Source organism: Pristiophorus japonicus, chromosome 3 (genome assembly GCF_044704955.1).
Source record: "Pristiophorus japonicus isolate sPriJap1 chromosome 3, sPriJap1.hap1, whole genome shotgun sequence".
NCBI lineage: Eukaryota > Metazoa > Chordata > Chondrichthyes > Pristiophoridae > Pristiophorus > Pristiophorus japonicus.
This window is the reverse complement of record NC_091979.1, coordinates 266,642,068-266,664,987: the sequence shown is the minus strand read 5'-3', so window position 1 is coordinate 266,664,987 and position 22,920 is coordinate 266,642,068. Positions and strand designations below refer to the sequence as shown.

Sequence of the window (22,920 nt, the reverse complement as noted above, 5' to 3'; positions counted from 1 at the left end):
TTATTCTAAGATTATGCCCTCTAGTTCTAGTCTCCCCTATCAGCAGAAACATCCTCTCTGCATCCACCCTGTCAAGACCCCTCATAATCTTACACTTTTCAATATTCTTCTGAATTCCAATGAGTAGAGGCCCAACCTACTCAACCTTTCCTCATAAGTCAACCCCATCATCTCCGGAATCAACCTAGTGAACCTTCTCTGAACTGCCTCCAAAGCAAGTATACCCTTTCGTAAATATGGAAACCAAAACTGCATGCAGTATTCCAGGTGTGGCCTCACCAATACCCTGTATAGCTGTAGCAAGACTTCCCTGCTTTTATACTCCATCCCCTTTGCAATAAAGGCCAAAATTCCATTGGCCTTCCTGATCACTTGCTGTAACTGCATACTAACCTTTTGTGTTTCATACACAAGTAGACCCAGGTCCCGCTGTACTGCAGCACTTTGCAATCTTTCTCCTTTTAAATAATAACTTGCTTTGATTTTTTCTTTCAAAGTGCATGACCTCACACTTTCCAACAGTATACTCCATCTGCCAAATTTTTGCCCACTCACTTAGCCTGTCTATGTCCTTTTGCAGATTTTGTGTGTTCTCCTCACACATTGCTTTTTCTCCCATCTTTGTATCGTCAGCAAATTTGGCTACGTTACACTCAGTCCCTTCTTCCATGTCGTTAATATAGATTGTAAATAGTTGGGGTCCCAGCACTGATCCCTGCGGCAACCCACTGGTTACTGATTGCCAACCCAAGAATGAACCATTTATCCCGACTTTCTGTTTTCTGTTCATTAGCCAATCCTCTATCCATGCTAATATATTACCCTCAATCCCGTGATCTTTTATCTTGTTATGTGGCACCTTGTCAAATACCTTCTGGAAGACACTTGTCAAGTTTGAGAGAAATTGCTCAAAACACTTAAAAGAAAATGTATTATTCTGAAATGCAGCGATGGTTATGTAGGGCCCAAGTTTCGAGCCGCGCCTAGAACGGCGCAGTCCCGACCTGGACGCCCATTTTTCGCGCCACAAAGTGCGCCTAAAAAAAACTTCCAGATTCTCCACCTCCCTGCAGGTCGTTTGCAGCTCGGCGCGGCGCAGCACAAGCAGTAGTTCCAGGCCCCAAAACTGTGTGGGAGGGGCCGAAGCACGCAGCCCCTAGCCCTGGCCAAATGGCCTCACTGGGGCTGCGTGAATAAGGCTCCTCCCACGGCCAGCTCCTGCTTCCTCCCGACCCAACGCGACTCCCGCTTCCCGCTTCCCGCCCCCCCCCACCTCCGGACCTGACCCGACACCGTCCAGACTCCCACTTCCCCCCCCCGGACTGGACCTGACCCGACCCGACCTGACCTCCCCCTCCCTCCCCCCACCCCGACCCAAACCGAACCGACCTCCCTCCCACCACCCCCCCCCCCCGACGCCACCTACCTATAAATCTGGTGCTGGGGACGGGCCCTGCCCGAAGTCTTGGGCCCGGCCCGTTCAGCCTCCCTCCCCCTTCTCCTTTCCTCCCCCACCCCCCCCCCGCCATCTCCTTTACCACCCCCCCCTTTCCCCCGATCTCCTTTCCCCCCTTCCCTCCTCCCCTCCTTCCCCCTTCCTCTACCCCACTCCTCCCCCTCCCCTCGCTGTCAGAAACACAGACACTGACAGACAGAGAATGAGAGACACACACAGACAGACAGAGAGATAGACACTGACAGAGACACACTGAGGGGGGCATCCCAGCACGCTGTTGGAGGGCTCCCGGTGCTGCAGTCGGTAAGTAGAAAATGTTTTATTTATTGATTTAAAAAAAAATAATTATTTCTTATTAATTTTTTTGGATTGATTTATTGGTTGATTTATTGATGTTTTTATCATTTATCATTGATGCTGGCTCTTTATTTGTAAAACTGAAGTGTTTAATGTTTGTAAACTTCCCTTTAAACCCCCCCCCCCACCATTCCCTACGCCTGATTTTCTAAAGTGTAGACAAGGTTTTTTCAAGCGTACAACAATCGTCACTTACTCCATTCTAAGTTAGTTTGGAGTAAGTTTTCACTGATGAAACTTTGAAAACAAGCGTAAGTGGCTGGACACGCCCCCTTTTGAAAAGAAAATTCTGTTCCAAAGTGAAACTGTTCTAACTGACTAGAACTGGAGCAAACTAAATGGCGAGAATTCCGATTTCTAAGATACTCCGTTCTACACCAGTTGCTCCTAAAAATCAGGAGCAAATCATGGCGAAACTTGGGGCCGTAATCTCTGCGTACACCAAGAATCCACAAAGTATTTCTTCAACATCCCTAGAATCTTTGGGTGATGAAAGTCACATTTTGGAGATTCAGCAACAACTGCTGGAAATGAAACATTTCAGAAAAGGGAGATGGTCATTGGACAGGCCATTATTTTATGTATTTAGTATTTTAAAAAACTATGACTTGTAATATAGGAAAATGGTCATTAACTTTAAAATGTAACAAGGACACTTTTTGCTGAGCTTTTCTTTGGCGTTGAAGAGCAGTGATCATATCAATTTGTTGTTGTCAGAGGATCAGACTCCTACCTTCAGGGATCTCATCATGGTCATCATCAATCCCACGCTTGACCACTCTGGGCCTAGTCTGTCCATCCTGTGTGGTTCCCCATTCATCTGGTACTGAGGAAGTCTGGAACTGTACTATGACCTGGAATCAATGACAACTTGATTTATACCTTTTTTTTTTTAAATAATTACTGTAAGGACTGGAAATCATACAAATGGGGTCTAAACATATATTATTGACAGAATCAATATAAAGTAAAGCAAGTTAAAACAATTAGGAAAAGCCTCACAGATTTCATAATAGCACTGCTAATTTTTTTCTTTGCTCCTGAAAATAATGATTTATCCTTTAATAAGGAAGTAGTTAGTGTCTTGGACTAGCTTAAATCCCACCATGGCAAGTTGTCAAATTGAACTCATTCTATATGAATTTAATATATTCAAAAAAATCTCACATCTGCATGAACTTCCTGTCAACCTTTGCGATTATAAATTTCTATGTTTACATTTACAATGGAAACTGCCTATGCAAGTTTGTAACTACTGTGTAACAAGTTTACGTAGTTACCATTATAACTGTGGACATCGGCGGTCCCTCGAACGAGGATGATTATGATGATAATGATGTGGATATAGGAATAGATAATAGAAATACAAGAGCAGAATATATAACTTTAAAATAGTGACTGAAATACATCTGCACATCCTGGTTCAATTCTCTCCTCATCTAACTCCGCTTCATGTGAAGACTACACTTGGTCTTGAATTTTTCCTGTCTGCAACAGTGCAGATGATCAACTAGTAAATCTGGTCATTTGTGGGCTACTACCAGAGGATAAAATAAGTATGAAAATTGCAGTACTGTTGCAAAAGCCAAACGGTGCACTGATGTCCTTCAAGGAAGGAACCTATCACCCCCCTACCCAGTCCGGCTGATAGTTGAATCGAGTCCCAAACAACCTAGATGGCTGTTAACGCTCTCTTAAATGGCCGAGCAAGCCATCCAAGGAAAAAGCAGGGAGCAGCATTATCCTCTGCACATGGCTTTCTTTGACCTCACAAAGGCCTTCGGCGCTGTCAACCACGAGGGATTATGGTGTGTCCTTCTCAAATTCGGCTGTCCTCAAAAATTTGTCACAATGACATGCAAGCTGTGATTCTTACCAACGGATCCATCACAGACCCAATACAAGTGCATCTTCCTCGCTGCAATGCTTCATAGAAACATAGAAACATAGAAAATAGGTGCAGGAGTAGGCCATTCGGCCCTTCTAGCCTGCACCGCCATTCAATGAGTTCATGGCTGAACATTCAACTTCAGTACCCCATTCCTGCTTTCTCGCCATACCCCTTGATCCCCCTAGCAGTAAGGACCTCATCTAACTCCTTTTTGAATATATTTAGTGAATTGGCCTCAACAACTTTCTGTGGTAGAGAATTCCACAGGTTCACCACTCTCTGGGTGAAGAAGTTCCTCCGCATCTCGGTCCTAAATGGCTTACCCCTTATCCTTAGACTGTGACCCCTGGTTCTGGACTTCCCCAACATTGGGAACATTCTTCCTGCATCTAACCTGTCTAACCCCGTCAGAATTTTATATGTTTCTATGAGGTCCCCTCTCATTCTTCTGAACTCCAGTGAATACAAGCCCAGTTGATCCAGTCTTTCTTGATAGGTCAGTCCCGCCATCCCGGGAATCAGTCTGGTGAACCTTCGCTGCACTCCCTCAATAGCAAGAATGTCCTTCCTCAGGCTAGGAGACCAAAACTGTACACAATACTCCAGGTGTGGCCTCACCAATGCCCTGTACAACTGTAGCAACACCTCCCTGCCCCTGTACTCAAATCCCCTTGCTATGAAGGCCAACATGCCATTTGCTTTCTTAACCGCCTGCTGCACCTGCATGCCAACCTTCAATGACTGATGTACCATGACACCCAGGTCTCTTTGCACCTCCCCTTTTCCTAATCTGTCACCATTCAGATAATAGTCTGTCTCTCTGTTTTTACCACCAAAGTGGATAACCTCACATTTATCCACATTATACTTCATCTGCCATGCATTTGCCCACTCACCTAACCTATCCAAGTCGCTCTGCAGCCTCACAGCATCCTCCTCGCAGCTCACACTGCCACCCAACTTAGTGTCATCCGCAAACTTGGAGATACTACACTCAATCCCCTCATCTAAATCATTAATGTACAGTGTAAACAGCTGGGGCCCCAGCACAGAACCCTGCGGTACCCCACTAGTCACTGCCTGCCATTCTGAAAAGTACCCATTTACTCCTACTCTTTGCTTCCTGTGCTTCATCTCACCTTTAACAAGCTCTCCGCTGGAGTGGAGTTAATCTACAGGGCAAGCAGGAAATTGTTCAACCTCCGAAGCCTCCAGTCCAGATCCAAGGTTGTTACAACCTCTGTCATTGAATTACAATATGCAGATGACACTGGCGTATATGCTCATTCGGTGTCCAAACTCCAAACCATCGTTGACACCTTCACTGAAGCGTACGCGAGTCTGGGCCTTACATTAAACATCAATAATGCAAAGGTTCTCTCCCAACCTGCACCCGCCACACAGTACTGCTCCCCGGTTATCAAATCCATGACGAGACCTTGGACAATGTGGTCCACTTCCCATAACTTGGAAGCCTACTGTCAGCAAGGACAGACATCGATGACAAAGTCCAACACCGCTTTTAGTGTGACAGTGCAGCCCTTGGCTGCCTGAGGAAAAGAGAGTGTTCGAAGACCAGGATCTCAAACCTGGCACCAAGTTCATGGTCTAGAGCAGTAGCGATACCCACCCTCCTATATGCTTGAGACACATGGACTATGTACAGTAGGCACCTCGAAGCACTGGAGAAGTACCACCAACGATGCCTCCGGAAAAACCTGCAAATTCATTGGCAGGATAGGTGAACCATCATCAGCTTTCTCTCTCAAGCCAACATCACCAGCATCGAGGCATTGATCACGCTCAATCAGCTTTGATGGGCAGGCCACGTTGTCTGCATGCCCGATACTAGACTCCCGAAAGAAGCATTCTACTCTGAGCTATATCACAGCAGGCGAGCCCCAGAAGGGCAGAGAAAACGCTTCAAGGACACCCTCAAAGCCTCCTTGAAAAATGTAACATCCCCACCGACTCTTGGGAATCCCTAGCCCATGACCGCTCAAAGTGGAGAAGAAGCATCCGAGAAGGCGCCGAACACTTAGAGTCTCTTCGCAGGGAGCACGCGGAAGCCACGTACAAACAGTGGAAGGAGCGTATGGCAAATCAAGCATCCCATGCACCCGCCCCTCCAACCACCATGTGCCCCATCTACCAGAGACTGTAGGTCCCGCATTGGTCTCATCAGTCACCTTAGAACTCATTTTAGTGTGGAAGCAAGTCATCCTTGACTCTGGGGGACTGCCTAAGAGGAGGAGAAATGGCCAAGCAAGCCATCCAGTTGTAAAAATAATTAGAGAAGGTCTACGACCGTGCCAGGGAAACTGGGAATGGGCAATTAATACGACCTTGATAGCATCGCCCTTATCCCAAGAATTTTTTTTTAAGTTTTCCCAGGCACTGGCATTCCACCCAGAGATCAGCTTTCATTTATGAGCCTGAATTGTCCTTATGGGAAAGCTATTCTACTGCAAGATGGCCATGTTCAATCCAGTTCCTACCTGATGTCCATACATGTCCACTTTTGAACAGGGCATGCTGGACAGAGCCCAGAAGTGGGAGCTTAGTTCAATTTCCCCCCACTCCTTCCCAAGCTCACAGAGGGCTAATGCACCCTCAGCACATATCAAGGATTGAAACCCTAGCCTAGATTGGGTAATTCAGCACATTCCAAGGATTGAAACTTGGACCTCAATTGACTCAACATGACTCATAGTGCCTTTATCATTTAATCATTGGGGAAGTCTCACAACCAATATAGGCCCTTTCGTAGTTTCAAGAGATCTCCATCAATATAAGCAGCCCTTGCTTCCTCATCCAAATGTGGATCCGCAATTCTGCCTTTCGGATAACGATGCCAGTTGCAGAAATGTAAACATAGAACATTGTTCTCCTAAATCAAAGCAGCATCAAATATAAAAAGCTTTGAGAACTGAATCTGTCATTTCCCGTGACTGAACAGATGCAAACCAACATCTTCCAAAACCATGTCTTTTATCAATGGTATTGCTTTAAAGATCATGAGTTGCTGTTTTTATGCAGACTGTACCTTTGGATTATGCATAACAATGGTTTCCCCACTCGAGAACTCGAGTCTTCTATGCCACTGGTTGGTAGTTACAGTCTTTTTATATTCTGCCTGCAAAACAGAAGTAAATTAGGAGACGCCTCCAACATTTTCACTTTGTTTTCTCCAACATTTCAAAATTATTTTAAGGGTAAACTGAACATTTCTAATTCACTTTAGGCTTATTAATACCAATATTTACCAAAGTGCAAATGTTCCAACGGCTTAAAGGGCTAATGCAATGACTATGAAATAACATTCACAAATTATTTTCAAATGCCGCATTACACCCCTGCAGTAGAATTGCACTCAATTGTTAATGTTATTTGCAGGAGTACCTTGGAAGATTGATACTTCCCAATAAATCAAATAAAATTACATAGAAAGGAAAATTACAACTCACTGAATTCAACAATTAATGTTAACAGCTGACTTTGGCTTAAATGTGTCTCAAACAGCAAAATTCATATCACCCTCTTGAGCTGAAATAGACTTCCACAAAACAACACAATAACTTGGCACAGCAGCACACGATTATTGCAGATACTGAAATGTTTTTTTAAAAATCCGAGACAATATAAACTGTACACAAATCATGAGAGAATCCTGCATCGCCCGTGTCAAATCCCAGTGTCGGAGCAAACCTTTTGACTGCTCCTGTCGGGACAATGGAACACAGCAATGTCAGCAGTGTGGAACTCGCACAGGGATCCGTGACCTTTGCAGGAAGACTGTGATATCATCCCAGATAGATTGTGAGACACATAAGGGGGAAAATTGGCCAGCCTTGCGCACGTTTTTTCGTTGATATTTTGCCTTTTTTGACGGTAAAAGGTACTTCCCTAAATTGTCCAAAATTAACGAATGCCGATTTTCAAATATCGCCAAAAAGCGGATCAAGCATGTACAATGCCAAAAAAACCCACACCGCTTAAAATTGGCTGTTTGGCGAGCCCGTACTCAAGGTGAAAATAAAACGCCCGAGAAAAGCCAGTGTTGAAGCCCCAGAAACAGCGGTAGGTATGAAGACCTACAAAAAAGGTAAGATGAGGTTTTTATTTTTAAAATTCTTTTTCAGCGATTCATTAATTAAGTGAATGTTTTCTGATTTTTAATTTTTTAATTTTTGCAATTTTTTTTGTGTTTTCTCCCCTCCCAGGGCCTGTATTTTTGGCCGTGATGGGCCTCGGGCTAAAGTTGAGGAGGACCGCAGTTTCCACCACGAATCCTTGTGCAATGCCGATTTTTACCATCGGGCGTATTTTTTGCCAATTGTACCCCCTTAAAAAATGGCAACGTTTTTTGTGGTATTCTGTCCATAAAATAACGGGAAAAAAACGATGTTGCCAAAAACTGAATTTCTAGCCCAACATTAAGTCCAACACAATGCAAGTAATGGCCGCTGCTCTGTAACACTGGGAGTCAGGAGTGCCCACATGTAACCTGCAATCCTCCCAGCTGGACTGAGATCTGGAATCAACAGCATCAACCTTCCAATTTTCACTTTTTTCCCTTTAAATCAGATCAAAAACAAAAATAATAGAAATATCTGGCAAAGTCAGGTTTAAAAAAAAACTGTTTACCCTGAAGAACAATTTTGGAAGGAAACAGAATGCTCCATGTAAAAATAAACAAGACCGCCATCATTCATGTGCAATGACAAATTAATTAAAATGCATCTTTGGCAGTGCCTCCCCATCGGTACATGATGCAGGCAATTGAAGATGCCTTCTGGGCGGATACTGCCCATTCTTCCTCGGTCAAGTAAGGAAAATGGCTGCATACATCACAGCATAACAGTAAAGTTGATGTTTCCAGGGTTTGGCCCAATTTTAGGACTTGGCTAGCAGGAGATAGTGATTGAGATTAATTTTAAAATCAGAATACCCAACGGTCATGGGCTAAATGAAAGTCCCATTCCAAAGCCGTGAGCATAAAAATCTAGGTGGACACTCCAGTACAGTACTGAGGGAATGCTACACTGTCCGAGGTGCCATCTTTTGGATGAGATGTTAAACCGAGGCCCCATCTGCTCTCAGGTAAACACAAAACATCCCATGGCACTATTTCGAAGAACTGCAGGGGAGTTATCCCTGGTGTCCTGGCCAATATTTATCCCTCAATCAATACCACTAACAGATTATCTGGTCATTGCTGTTTGAGAGAGCTTGCTGTGCGCAGATTGGTTGCTGCGTTTTCTACATTACAATAGCGACTACACTTCAAAAAGTACTTAATTGGCTGTAAAGCGCTTTGGGGCATCCGATGGTCGTGAAAGGCGCTATATAAATGCAAGTCTTTCTTTCTTTGAAGCAAATGGGAATAAGAAGTCCCAGGATCCTTAACTTGCCTTTTATCTACTTGCTACTGTTAACAATAGCTTATTTTGATGCTACATTTTAGTACTAGTTGAAAATATGATAAATTGATAATTCATACAAATTAAAAATGGAAATTAATTTCCTGAATAATCAACTTAAAAATAAATCCAAATTAGCATAAATCCTACAGAGCCAAATTGCAATCAAACTCCAAACTTCAGAGTACAAAAGTAAGGAGGTTATGATAAACCTGTATAAATCACTGGTTAGACTGCAGCTGGAGTAGTGTGTCAAATTCTGGGCACCACACTTTAGAAAGGATGTCAAGGCCTTCTAATGATGCAAAGGAGATTTACCAGAATGTTACAATGGGTGAGGGAATTCATTACATAGAGACTAGAGAAGCTGGGATTGTTCACCTTAGAGCAAAGAATGTTAAGGCAGGATTTAATAGAGGTGTTCAAGATTATGGAGGGATTTGATAGAGTAGATGGGGTAAAATGGTTTCCACTGGCAGGAGGATCAGTAACCAGACGACATAGATTTAAGAGAATTTGCAAAAAGTTAGGGGGAGATAAGAATTTATTTTACGATCTGGAATGCACTGCCTGAAAGGGTGATGGAAGCAGTTTCAATAGTAACTTTCAAATGGGAATTGAATATATACTTAAAAAGGAAAAAAAAATATAGGGCTATGGGGAAAAAGCTGGGGAGTGGGACAACTTGGTAGCTCTTTCAGAGAGCTGGCACAGGTACATTGGGCCGAATGGCCTTCTTCTGAGCTGCATAATTCTATCATTCTATGTCGCATCAGAATGTCAGCAGTGTTCAGTAACAAATGAGAGAGTTCATGGCAGCAGATGGGCATTCCCTTCCACATTATGGCCCCAAGTTTCCACACGCGGTGAAAAAGGCGCACCTCAGAGCTGGGCGCCTGTTTTTCGCGCTGGAAAAAAAATGCGGTATTCTCGAGCCCCTTTGACCTCGATGTCTGCTTGGCGCGCCGCACAGGGGGCGGAGCCTACCACTCGCGCCGATTTTGTAAGTAGGAGGGGGCGGGTACAATTGAAATGAGGCTTCTTGGTGCCGGCAACCCTGCGCGTGCGCGTTGGAGCGTTCGCGCACGCGCAGTCTGAAGTAAACATTGGCACTCGGCCATTTTCAAAAGTGCTGCAGAAAAAGTGAAGATTTGTTTCTTGGACCCCTGCAAAGGCTTGTATTTTAATTTTCTTGATATTTTTGTGTGTGAGGGAGTGCTTTTAGCAGCACTGCTGAATAAATCACCTGCTGAAATCAGTGAGTTCAACTTTTCACTGCTAAACTTGCAGAACCGGTGCCTGCAAATTAAGGACTGTGTGTTTGGAGAAATAAAAGTGCCAATTCAACTTTGCAATGGATCAACGTCCACCAAGAACAAAGAATTTCCTGCATGAGGAAGTGGAGATATTAGTCAACGTAATTGATCAGAGATGGCAGGAGCTAGATACCAGCAACAGAGATCGCATAAAAGTGCCACCAAAAGAAATGAAGAAACGCTGGAACCAAGTTGCAGAAGATTACTGCGCAGTGGTGCATACCAGGAGATCTGGAAGTCAGTGTAAAAAGAAATGGCACGACCTTGGTCAAGTAGTTAGTGTAAGTAATATTTCCCATTTTTAATTTAATCGTAATTGTAACCTGGCTATCTGTATGTCCCACCTTGCAGACTAACACACTCTGTAAAAAGTTATATTTTACTCTTTGCAGAAGAAATTGGCCCACAACAAAAGGGAGGCAACTCGGACAGGAGGAGGCATGCCCAATCTGCATCCACTGACACCCTTGGAACAAAGGGTAGCTGCTATGATGAGTCGATCATGGAGTAAAGCAATCGGTACAGCACAAGCTGGGCCTGCACGCGAGGAGGAGGGCAAGTCCTGAATATGCATCATGGCCCTTTAAATCAATCTGCTGCCTGGCCTGCTATGTGTGAGAGTACTCATGCCACCCACCCGACACCCCCCCTTGCTGTTAAGCATTTGACTGTTCTGATGTATTTTGCAGAACATGATGATGATGATGATGATGATGATGACGATGCTGCTGCTGCCAACCCTGAGGGTCCTGAGGGTACAGAACAAGAACCAGTACAACCAGCTGCGGACGATCCAGACTGGATGATGGCAGCGATGACTGAAATGTCTGCAGGGGAGAGCTTCCAATTTAAATATTTGAGAGCCCCCATCATCAAGGGGCATCAGAGTTTCAACCCCGAGCATAGGTCTTGGTTCCACCTTCCATGGTTTCGCTTCCGATGTTGCGGGTCCCAGTGGTGCTGCTGGTATAATGCAGCATTCTACAGTCAGTGCACTACCGTCCCAGCCTGTGCCTCCCTCTCGCATCGGTTCTGCTTCCACCGACTATGGTTTTGATTCCGACGCTTCGGGTCCCAGTGTTGCTGCTGATATCATGGAGCAGTTTACACCCATTCGTCCAACATCCCAGCCCACGGCTCGCACTCGAGTGCTGCCGTCTGCAACACAGAGCATCCCACCATTCCAGCCCGAGCCTCTCCCTCCAGTTCAGCCGTCTGGAACAGAGCGTCCCACAGTCCCAGCCTGCGCCTGTCTGTGTAGTGGTGCCGCTTGCAACACCGAGCATCCCACCATCTGTGCCTGCGCCTCCCAGTGTAGTGGTGCCACAAGGCAGACCCAGGCAGAGGAGAAGTTGATTGGAGACACGCTCTCCTGAGATGCAGCGTGCAACAGATGCGGCTGAGGTTGTGGCATTGGGTATGGAGACCAATGAGCTTACCCGATCGCTCATCGGTGGCGTCAATGCAGTAGCTGAAGAGTTGACGGTCCTGACGGGAGAAATAACAGTCATAACATGGGAACTTAGGGAGGGAATGTCCGAGGGAGTGCAATCGACGGCTCAGGCCGTCAGGGAGGGCATGCAAATTACGGCACAGGCCATCAGGGAGGGCATGCAAGTGTCGGCACAGGCCGTCAGGGAGGGCCTGGTTGAGGTAGCTGCTGCAATAAGGGCACACAGCCCAGCCAATCAAATGACACCCCCATGAGGAAGTGAACATTTACTGAGATATGGATGAGACATGGTTGCAGCCTTTCTTTGCTGCTTTTGTTCTTGTTCTTGATGTAGCTGTAGTAGCGTTTTTCAAATTGAAATTGTTTTGTAAGTTTTGTAACTTTACAACTTAAGGGATCTTATGGTTTTGAAGTGATCTTATAGTGTAAATGCTCTCACTTTTTTTGTATCTTATTTAATTTTGCACCTAAAAAGTGATCCTGAAGTTTAAGTGTTCTTCAGAGTGTAAGATTTTTCACAATGAAACTGTTTTGTAACTTTACAACATATAAGTGATCTCAGGGTTTTTAAGTGATCTTATAGTGTAAATGCTCTCACATTCTGTAAATTATTTAATTTTGCATCTTAAAAGTGATCTTGAAGTGTAAGTGATCTTAGAGTGTAAAATGTTTCACATAGAAAGTGTTTTGTAACTTTACAAGTTTATAAGTGATCTTCAAGAGTCATATTAAAAAGTATAGTTTGATACAACAAATATTTTATTAGAGTGACGTTAACTTTTCAATAAAATATTTTTTCATTAAAACTGTTTCATGTTCCATTAACACAACACAACGTAGGAACAACTGCAAAGAATAAACATGTCCATATGCAAGTGGTCGCAGAGCCCTCAGGCATCAGTAGTTGAAGCGTTCACGGATGAGCTGCTGGCGTAAGTCGAGCAATCGTTAAAGGGGCACGTTGGACGGCCCTCCTCCGACCTCGTGCTCCGGCATCAGGCACTTGCATGCTTTCCTGATTGTCGTTATCATCCACATCCTGGTCTTCCGTAATACTATCATCATGCACTGGACCCTCACGTCAGTCTTCGGGTTCCACTACCAGCTCCTGCTGCCTCATGATGGCTAAGTTATGAAGCATGCAGCACACAACAGTGAAGTGACTGACCATCTGAGGAGAGTATTGCAACTGTCCTCCGGATTGGTCCAGGCATCGGAATCACTGTTTCAATATGCCAATGGTCCTCTCAATGATGCTGCGGGTCGCAATGTGCGCCATGTTGTATTGACGGTCAGCTTCTGTCTGTGTCACGCGTAGGGGCGTCATGAGCCAGGTAGTCAGGCCGTACCCTTTGTCTCCCAGTAGCCAGCTCTGCCCTTCTGGCTGCTGCTCAAACATGTCAGATAGAACGCTGTCGCGTAGGATGAACGCATCGTGGGTGCTGCCAGGGTATCTCGCATCGACTGTCGTCACACACGAGCTGCACATTGATAAGAGTGGAAACCTTTCCTATTCCGGTACTGCTCAGATTCCTCCACGGGTGCTCGCAAGGCTATGTGGGTACAATCAATGCAGCCCTGTACCTTTGGGAAGACGGCAATCCTGAAGAAGCCCACAGCCCTCTCATGGATCGCTTGTGCGGTCATTGGGAAATTATGAAGTAATTCCTTCGCGCATAAAGTGCAGCCGTGACCTGGTAAACGCAGGCATGTATTGCACGTTGAGAGATGGCACACACATCTCCAGTTGTAGCCTGAAACGATCCCGAGGCATAGAAAGAAAGTGCAGCTGTTACCTTCACTTCAACAGACAAGGCAGTTATCCTTCTGCTTCTAGGCTGCAAATCTGCTCTCACCATATCACAGATCACAGTGACAACTTCTCTGCGAAAACGCAGCCTTTTCACACAATCAGCCTTGCTCATGTCCAGGTACGAGCGCCTGGCTCGATATTGTCGACGTGGGTAAGGTCTCCTGCCCATCAACCTACAGGCTACGACGTTCCTGGTGCAGTGAATTGATGGCGAACCATTGCATAATACGTGGTGTTGACAATGCAGCACCCATTCTGCAAATTTAAATATAAAACTGTCGATGTGGCTGCCTCTCCCTGTCCAAAGGGCCTCAGTCCCCCTCACAGCTCGAAGGCTGCTGCTGTATCTTTGGCTGCCGACCAGCCACTGACACCGCCCCTAAAGCGTGGCCGAATGGCCTCAAGAACCTTAATGAGCTGCGTGTGTCCTGCGTTGATTCTTCGGCTGCCGGCCAGCCACTGACGCCGCTGCAATCCCATGGCCGAATGGCCTCAAGTCTGTCCGGGTGCTGCATCTTCGCGGGGAATGAAGGCCTGCCTCAAACACCGCAGCTCAGCTCGAAGGCTGCTTGCTGCCTGCCGCTGCCGTCGAGTCGAGACACTGACGCCACACCCCTGCCTTAAGCACTGCAGCTCAGCTCGAAAGCTGCTTGCTGCCCCTGCCACCGAGATACTGACGCCACACTGCTGCCTGAAAGGCCTGCCTGAAGCACTTTCACACAGGTAGGAACATGGTTTATTTAATCTTTTCTTTGCTTATAAATTTTTATTCAGGTTGGATTTATTTGTATAATATTTGTATAAGTATAACTAAGGATTGATTGTAGAATTTAATGACTTCCCTTCCCCCCACACCTCGTTCCCGACGCCTAATTTGTAACCTGCGCCTGATTTTTTAAAGTGTAGACAAGGTTTTTTCAAGCGTACAAAAATCTTCACTTGCTCCATTCTAAGTTAGTTTTGAGTATGTTTTCACTGTGGAAACTTTCAAATCAGGCGTCAGTGGCCGGACATGCCCCCTTTTGAAAAAAAATTCTGTTCCAAAGTGAAACTGTTCTACCTGACTAGAACTGCAGAAAACTAAATGTGGAGAATTCCGATTTCTAAGATACTCCGTTCTATACCAGTTGCTCCTAAAAATCAGGAGCAAATCATGTGGAAACTTGGGGCCTATAAAACAAATCCATACCAGATAATTATGCATAAGCACACAACCCGTATCAAGCAAATCAAAGCCATATTGAAACCTGAAGCCAACAGATCAAGTAAAACAAAAACACATTATACATGGCTCCAGAATTCAAATCAATTTCTTCCAAAATAAACAGCCTACAATGTGAAGTGTGAAAGAAGTTATTAGATCTGGGGCAACTTCTCCATCTGAACAGCGTTCTTCCATTTCTGCCAAGGTCTTATTTTAGAAGCTTGCATCCAAAAATATGTACAGGCCCAAAAACTGCACTTTTACACATTTCCTCCACCATCAAAATGACTTGCAAATAATTTTACTGTTCATTTCTACAGTAAGCAGGTTTTTATAATTACTATGCTGAATTATTTATAGTTAATTGATGTATAGAGGACAGCACTGTAGGTAATGATAATGCAAGTATAATACAACATAACTTTTTACACATCAATCAGCCTTTAAACTCTGGTTCAAATCTAGCTGAAACTAAATGGATGAAAGCCTCAGCCTGTTCGTAATGGGAGTCACCATGTGAAATGTGTTTGGGCAATTCCAATTCAGTTTTAGTCGGCATGGGCCTACAACACAAAACTGCTCCTAATTCTGCATAAAGCATCATTCCGACAGGCCTAAGGATGGTTGTGGGAAATTCAAACATGCCACATTGGAGCTATTCTGGCTTTGGGATTGGGGTGCATTGAAAGAGCTTTGCTCTGTCTCCAGCGACACTGTATCTGACCTGGAAATAAGATGCTGGCACAAGTACATTAAATGGAAGGTGCTCCATTCCCCACCACGGACACCCCTCACCTTGACAAATACATTTTTAAAAAAAATTAAGTAAAAGATACTTTCACTCTGGTATCCCTATAACACAAGTGTTATTAAAGTTTCAGTAACTACACCATTTAAGGGCAAAATATATTTCCTTCAAGTTTGATCTCACATATATTTTCCCAAATCAACTGCTAGTTTCTCATGACAATGGGTATGCTGGAAAGGGAATGGTCAGTGTCCATAGGTCTGATGACTCTGCAGCCCCATCCCCCTCTGAAACACTGCTGTTTTCCTTTAGTGCAGGATTACCATGCACAAACCATCAGAGTTGCCACTGCCATTTTAGTTACTTCACAAAAAGGCCAGCTTTTAACAGTGGGAGCAAGCCATCTAAAGCTACCGTATGCTCACCATAGATCACCAAGTGTTCCAATCACTGCTCCAGCTGAAAATGGTATAAATCTTCCGGAGGATTGCAGGCTGTCCTAGGATTCACACCTATAATCACTGGGCAAGTACAGCCGCATCATTTAGATACCAGAGATCGGGTGATCTACATTTTATTTCGCTAGGACAACTGCAGATGGCCCTGTAGTTAACTCTGAGGGTAAAGACGAGTTGTAGCTTAAGGCATGAATATTCCACCCTATATCAACATTAACAGTGTAAATACCAAGTTTCTTCATTTTACTCTTTGATACAAGTTACTTGCTGTGTTTTGTGCATTACTGGCTCACTGGCAGCCACTACAATTTTTCATTAATTGTAAACTGCAGCTGAGTACAGCTCTATGGGATACTGTACCTCCAGTTTCTCACTGAATTCCTCAGAGTAAGGAATAAATCTGCTGTCCAAGTCCCCCTTGTAAAACCACGTGCATCGCCTCACTTCCGATGGCTCCTCTTCCCAGTACACAGCATGTCGCATGCGGTCATACAGGCGAATGTCATAGCGACCTCCATCAGTGGACACAATCACATTTTCAGGATCTGGTTGTACTAGAAGTTTTAAAACAAAATGGGTTGCTTTAGATTTTGTGCTGAAAATTGACAATAGCTGAAAGTGCAAATAGAAGTACTATTAATAACAGTTATTAAATAGCAACAGTTATACAATTGGATAAAGGAATCCTTCATACAACAAATATACCACATAAATATAAGGTAACAAGGAGGGTCGATGAGGGTAGTGTGTTTGGATGTAATGTATATGGATTTTAGCAAGACTTTCAATAAGGTCCCACATGGCTGATTGGTCACGAAAGTAAAAGCCCATGGGATCCAAGGCAAAGTGGCAAGTTGGATCCAAAATTGGCTCAAAGGCAGGAAGCAAAGGGTAATGGTCAATGGGTGTTTTTCTGACTGGAAGGCTGGTTCCAGTGGGGTTCTACAGAGCTCAGTACTGGGTCCTTTGCTTTTTGTGGTACATATCAATGATTTAGACTTAAATGTAGGGGGTATGATCAAGAAGTTTGCAGATGATACAAAAATTGGCTGTGTGGTTGATAATGAAGAAAGCTGTAGACTCCAGGAAAAGATCAATGAACTGGTCCAGGTGGGCAAAACAGTGGCAAATGGAATTCAATCCAGAGAAGTAGGAAGACCTGCATTGGAAGCTGTTCAGAGAAGGTTCACTAGGTTGTTCCGGAGATGAGGAGATTGACTTATGAGAATAGGTTGAGTAGGTTGGGCCTATACACATTGGAGTTGAGAAGAATGAGAGATGATCTTATTGAAACTTACAAGATAATGAGGGGGCTCGACAAGGTGGATGCAGAGAGGATATTTCCACTCATAGGGGAAACTAAAACTAGGGGACATAGTCTTAGAATAAGGGGCCGCCCATTTAAAACTGAGATGAGATGAGGAGAAATTTCTTCTCTGAGGGTTGTAAATCTATGGAATTTTCTGCCCCAGAGAGCTGTGGAGGCTGGGTCATTGAATATATTTAAGGTGGAGATAGACAGATTTTTGAGCGATAAGAACATAAGAGCATAAGAATTAGAAACAGAGGTAGTCCATCTAGTCCCTCGAGCCTGTTCCGCCATTCAACAAGATCATGGCTGATCTGGCCGTGGACTCAACTCCACTTACCTGCCCGTTCCCCATAACCCTTAATTCCCTTATTGGTTAAAAATCTATCTGTGATTTGAATACATTCAATGAGCTAGCCTCAACTGCTTCCCTGGGCAGAGAATTACACAGATTCACAACCCTCTGGGAGAAGAAATTCCTTCTCAACTCGGTTTTAAATTGGCTCCCACGTATTTTGAGGCTGTGCCCCCTAGTTCTAGTCTCCCAGACCAGTGGAAACAACCTCTCTGCCTCGATCTTGTCTATCCCTTTCATTATTTTAAATGTTTCTATAAGATCACCCCTCACCCTTCTGAACTTCAACGAGTAAAGACCCAGTCTACTCAATAAGGTAACCCCCTCATCTCCGGAATCAGTCTAGTGAATCGTCTCTGTACCTCCTCCAAAGCTAGTATATCCTTCCTTAAGTAAGGTGACCAAAACTGCACACAGTACTCCAGGGTGCGGCCTCACCAATACCCTGTACAGCTGCAGCAGAACTCCCTGCTTTTATACTCCATTCCTCTTGCAATGAAGGCCAACATTCCATTCGCCTTCCTGATTACCTGCTGCACCTGCAAACTAACTTTTTGGGATTCATGCACAAGGACCCCCAGGTCCCTCTGCACCGCAGCATGTTGTAATTTCTCCCCATTCAAATAATATTCCCTTTTAATGTTTTTTTCCCCCCCAAGGTGGATGACCTCACATTTTCTGACATTGTATTCCATCTGCCAAATCTTAGCCCATTCGCTTAACCTATCTAAATCTGTGTCCTCTACAAAACTCGCTTTCCCACTAATCTTTGTGTCATCTGCAAATTTTGTTACACTACACTCTGTCCCCTCTTCCAGATCATCGATGTATATTGTAAACAGTTGTGGTCCCAGCACCGATCCCTGTGGCACACCACTAACCACCAATTTCCAACCCGAAAAAGACCCATTTATTCCGACTCTCTGCTTTCTGTTAGCCAGCCAATTCTCGATCCGTGCTAATACATTTCCTCTGGCTCTGCGTACCTTTATCTTCTGCAGTAACCTTTTGTGTGGCACCTTATCGAATGCCTTTTGGAAATCTAAATACACCACATCCATCGGTACATCTCTATTCACCATGCTCGTTATATCCTCAAAGAATTCCAGTAAATTAGTTAAACATGATTTCCCCTTCATGAATCCATGTTGCGTCTGCTTGATTGCACTATTCCTATCCAGATGTCCCGCTATTTCTTCCTTAATGATAGCTTCAAGCATTTTCCCCACTACAGATGTTAAACTAACCGGCCTATAGTTACCTGCCTTTTGTCTGCTCCCTTTTTTTTTTAAAAACAGAAGTGTTACATTAGCTGCTTTCCAATCCGTTGGTACCTCCCCAGAGTCCAGAGAATTTTGGTAGATTATAACGAATGCATCTGCTATAACTTCCGCCATCTCTTTTAATACCCTGGGATGCATTTCATCAGGACCAGGGGACTTGTCCACCTTGAGATCCATTAGCCTATCCAGCACTACCCCCCTAGTGATAGTGATTGTCTCCAGGTCCTCCCTTCCCACATTCCTGTGACCAGCAATTTCTGGCATGGTTTTTGTTTCTTCCACTGTGAAGACCGAAGCAAAATAATTGTTTAAGGTCTCAGCCATTTCCACATTTCCCATTATTAAATCCCCCTTCTCATCTTCTCAGGGACCAACATTTACTTTAGTCACTCTTTTCCGTTTTATATATCAGTAAAAGCTTTTACTATCTGTTTTTATGTTTTGCGCAAGTTTACCTTCGTAATCTATCTTTCCTTTCTTTATTGCTTTCTTAGTCATTCTTTGCTGTCGTTTAAAATTTTCCCAATCTTCTATTTTCCCACTAACCTTGGCCACCTTAACAGCATTGGTTTTTAATTTGATACTCTCCTTAATTTCCCTGGTTATCCACGGCTGGTTATCCACGTGCGGCAAACCAGGCTCCTCACCCACCCTTTCCTTCAACCAGTCTGCTCCATCTGTGACAGACTGTAATTACCACATTGGACTGTACAGCCACCTGAGAACTTTCTTTTAGAGTGGCAGCAAGTCTTCCTCGATTTTGAGGGACTGCCTATGATGATTAATGTGTCATAAGTTGGTGCAAGAAGGGTTCCCTCATCACCTTATCTCTCCTTCTTACAGACAGACAAGGCAGTTCAACAGTTCAAAACCAAGGGCAGCTCAATGATGAACGTGAGAGAGTGGAATTCAAAATTTGGATTTCCCATTTGGCAGTTTAGCGCTCCTGCAAAGTAGCTGTTTTTTGTTTATTTTATTCCTCTATGTATTTTATTCTATTTATCAGTCATCCATCATTTGTTTCCTATATCATAGAAAATTAGTCACATCCCTCCGACTCACCCCATTGTTAAGTATAAATGAACTGTAATGAATACAATAAAAATTAAGTTACAACAGCAACATGCTGTGACAGCAGGCAACACAAACTGTGGCGAGAGATTCATCTGTATAGTTGTGCTGACTGTCATTGTAAACAAGCAATAAAACAGGTCTTTGTTCCAGTCCACATGGGTCACAAAATTCAAAAGGCAGTATACATATTTAGCAGAATATAAACAATGGTTATGCTGCTCACAATAAGCATTTTTGTACAGAATTAGGGATTTAATGCTGTTGCTTTAGGGGAGTAAAATTGGATCAATTTTCCATATTCTTTAGCAACTATCATTCAAACTCACAGCTATACATTATGTTTCACAATTTCTTACAGTATTATGAAACGAACTGGTGTGTCCAAAAACATTGCTTTGGAAAGTCAGACTTTTAGCTAGTTCAATATCAATCCATTCTCTTCGCTAGATATTTTAAACAATAACATATAAATTGGGCTGGTTTCATATTCAACGATTCATTCAAAAAGAATACGGAGATCCCAGATCGAATAGCGGGTCTTTGTTTACTTACTTCAGATACCCAATCTTAGCCAGCTGGCAGTAGAAATGGGGAAGTCAAATGTAGCTTTCCTGCTCCTAATCGCCACCCCTTGACCCTGCTGCAAAGTGTGCATGAACAGATGTTGCGCAGAACAGAACTGGGCTTCACTGTGATGGCCACTACTCGTCAAATACCCTGCCAGATACACACCAGATACAATCACACATAAATGGCAACCTCAGTGAAATACCAAGCAACCACGGTCATTGTATGGATGCTTTATGGTTGCTGGTGCGGGGTGGTGCCAATCTGGCGCATCATGTGGTAGCCATATGGGTGCACAGCATCAAGTTAGCTAAATCTTTCATGATGAGGCCATCCCTGGCTTCCCAGGCAGCAACGTGCTCGGGTGCGGATGCCCTGTGTCTTGTGCAGTATCAGGTGATTGCGGAGAAGGTTGGTGGTGTTGCTGGTGTTGGGGCTCATCGTGGTCCAATTCTGAGGACCAAAGTGAGACAGTATAAAAGGCACCCATGTTGATGGAATAGATGGCAGGTGAAGTGCAGATGACAGAAGCATTCGGTCAACGTTGTAAGGGGTATAGAGTTGTAGCAGGCAAAGAGCAGACAGATAGGTGGTCAAGAATGGAGATACTGAAGATAGTTAATTGATCCGACATGTAAAATTATCCAGATTAAGAGGGCTTATTTAAGGAGGGATATACTTGCATTGCTGGCAGTTCAAAGGAGGCTTACTGGGTTGATTCCGGAGATGAAGGGGTTGACTTATGAAGAAAGGTTGAGCAGGTTGGGACGAAAGGGGATGTTACTGAGACATACAAGATCATGATCGGGCTCGACAAGGTAGATGCAGAGATGTTTTCACTCATGGGGGAATCTAGAACTGGAGGGCAGAGTTTTAGAGTAAGGGGTCGCCCATTTAAAACTGTGACGAGGAAGAATTTCTTCTCTCAGATGGTTGTAAATCTATGGAATTCTCCGCCCAGTGAGCTTTGAAGGCTGGGTCATTGAATACATTTAAGGCGGGGATAGACAGATTTTTGAGCGATAAGAGAGTTTAGCGTTATGGGGAGCGGGCAAGGAAATGGAGCAGAGCCCATGATCAGATCAGCCATGATCTGATTAAATGGCGGAGCAGGCTCAAGGGGCCAAATGGCCTACTCCTTGTCCAATTTATGTTACCTGAGACCTAACACGAAATATCACATTTTAAACCCTTCCACGATTCGACTGCGATTACAAAACTACTCAGACAAATTCCCCTATGATTTGACTAAAACTTACACAATCACCCACACAGCTGGTTGTTCTGGTGTTGATTGTAGGCTTGGGCCAGGTGTCCACGCTCCATCCATCTTCCTGACTGCAGCCCCCAAACCCCTTTACGATTTGACTGAAATTTCCAATCACTCACACACTGGCTGTTCTGGTGTCGATTGTAGCCTGGGACCAGGTGACCACCCTGCTCCACTGCAGTGCCCTCGTTCCGAAGTGGTCCTCTTTTTATGGGGCTTCTTATCACAGCATCAAACATATTTCATGCTCTTCCCCTGTCGACTCTTCCGATGGTGACTTCCACTCCCTAGCCCAGACAGGGGCATCATCAGCTCTCCTGCTGTGTAGTACAATGCAAAACCTTCCTTGGTAACAGATCTGGCTCCACAGGAATGTATGAATGTCCTCTTTTCCTTCTTGACAGGGACCAGTGAAGGTGTGAATGTCCCTCTTTTGGTGCTATTGTCTGTGTTGATTAGATCGATGGCAGGTATCCTGTATCATTGTCTCTCGATGAGTCATAGTTTTGCTGCAATGGCAGAGACCGTTGAATGTGTGACTGGCCATCATCTGGTGATATTATCTATGTTGCTTCATCATCATCGGTATAGGCAGTCCCTTGGAATCGAGGAAGACTTGCTTCCACTCTAAGAATGAGTCTTTCGGTGGCTGAACAGTCCAATACGAGAGCCACAGTCCCTGCCACAGGTGGGATAGACAGCTGTTGAGGGGAGGGGAGGGGAGGGGAGGGTGCAACAGGTTTGCCGCACGTTCTTTCCGCTGCCTGCGCTTGTCGTCTATATGCAGTCAGCGATGAGACTCAAGGTGCTCTGCATCCTCCTGGATGCACTTCCTCCACAGGACGGTCTTTGGCCAGGGACTCCCAGGTCGGTGGGGATGTTGCACTTTATCAGGAAAGCTTTGAGGATGTCCTTGTAATGTTTCCTCTGACTCATTTGCCAT

The 22,920-nt window shown here is 44.4% G+C and overlaps 1 protein-coding gene across 3 annotated transcripts in view; it reads right to left on the bottom strand.

The window, feature by feature from the left end:
- The window catches only part of sec23ip (SEC23 interacting protein), a 145,871-nt gene that overhangs the window by 97,479 nt on the left and 25,472 nt on the right, over positions 1 to 22,920 (bottom strand). For all 3 annotated transcript variants that reach the window (XM_070876671.1, XM_070876669.1, XM_070876670.1), the window contains exons 4-6: positions 16,480 to 16,673; positions 6,751 to 6,840; positions 2,547 to 2,667 (exon numbers count right to left, since the gene is read on the bottom strand). In XM_070876671.1, coding sequence (XP_070732772.1) covers positions 2,547 to 2,667; positions 6,751 to 6,840; positions 16,480 to 16,673 — 405 coding nt within the window. The remainder of the gene's footprint in view (positions 1 to 2,546; positions 2,668 to 6,750; positions 6,841 to 16,479; positions 16,674 to 22,920) is intronic.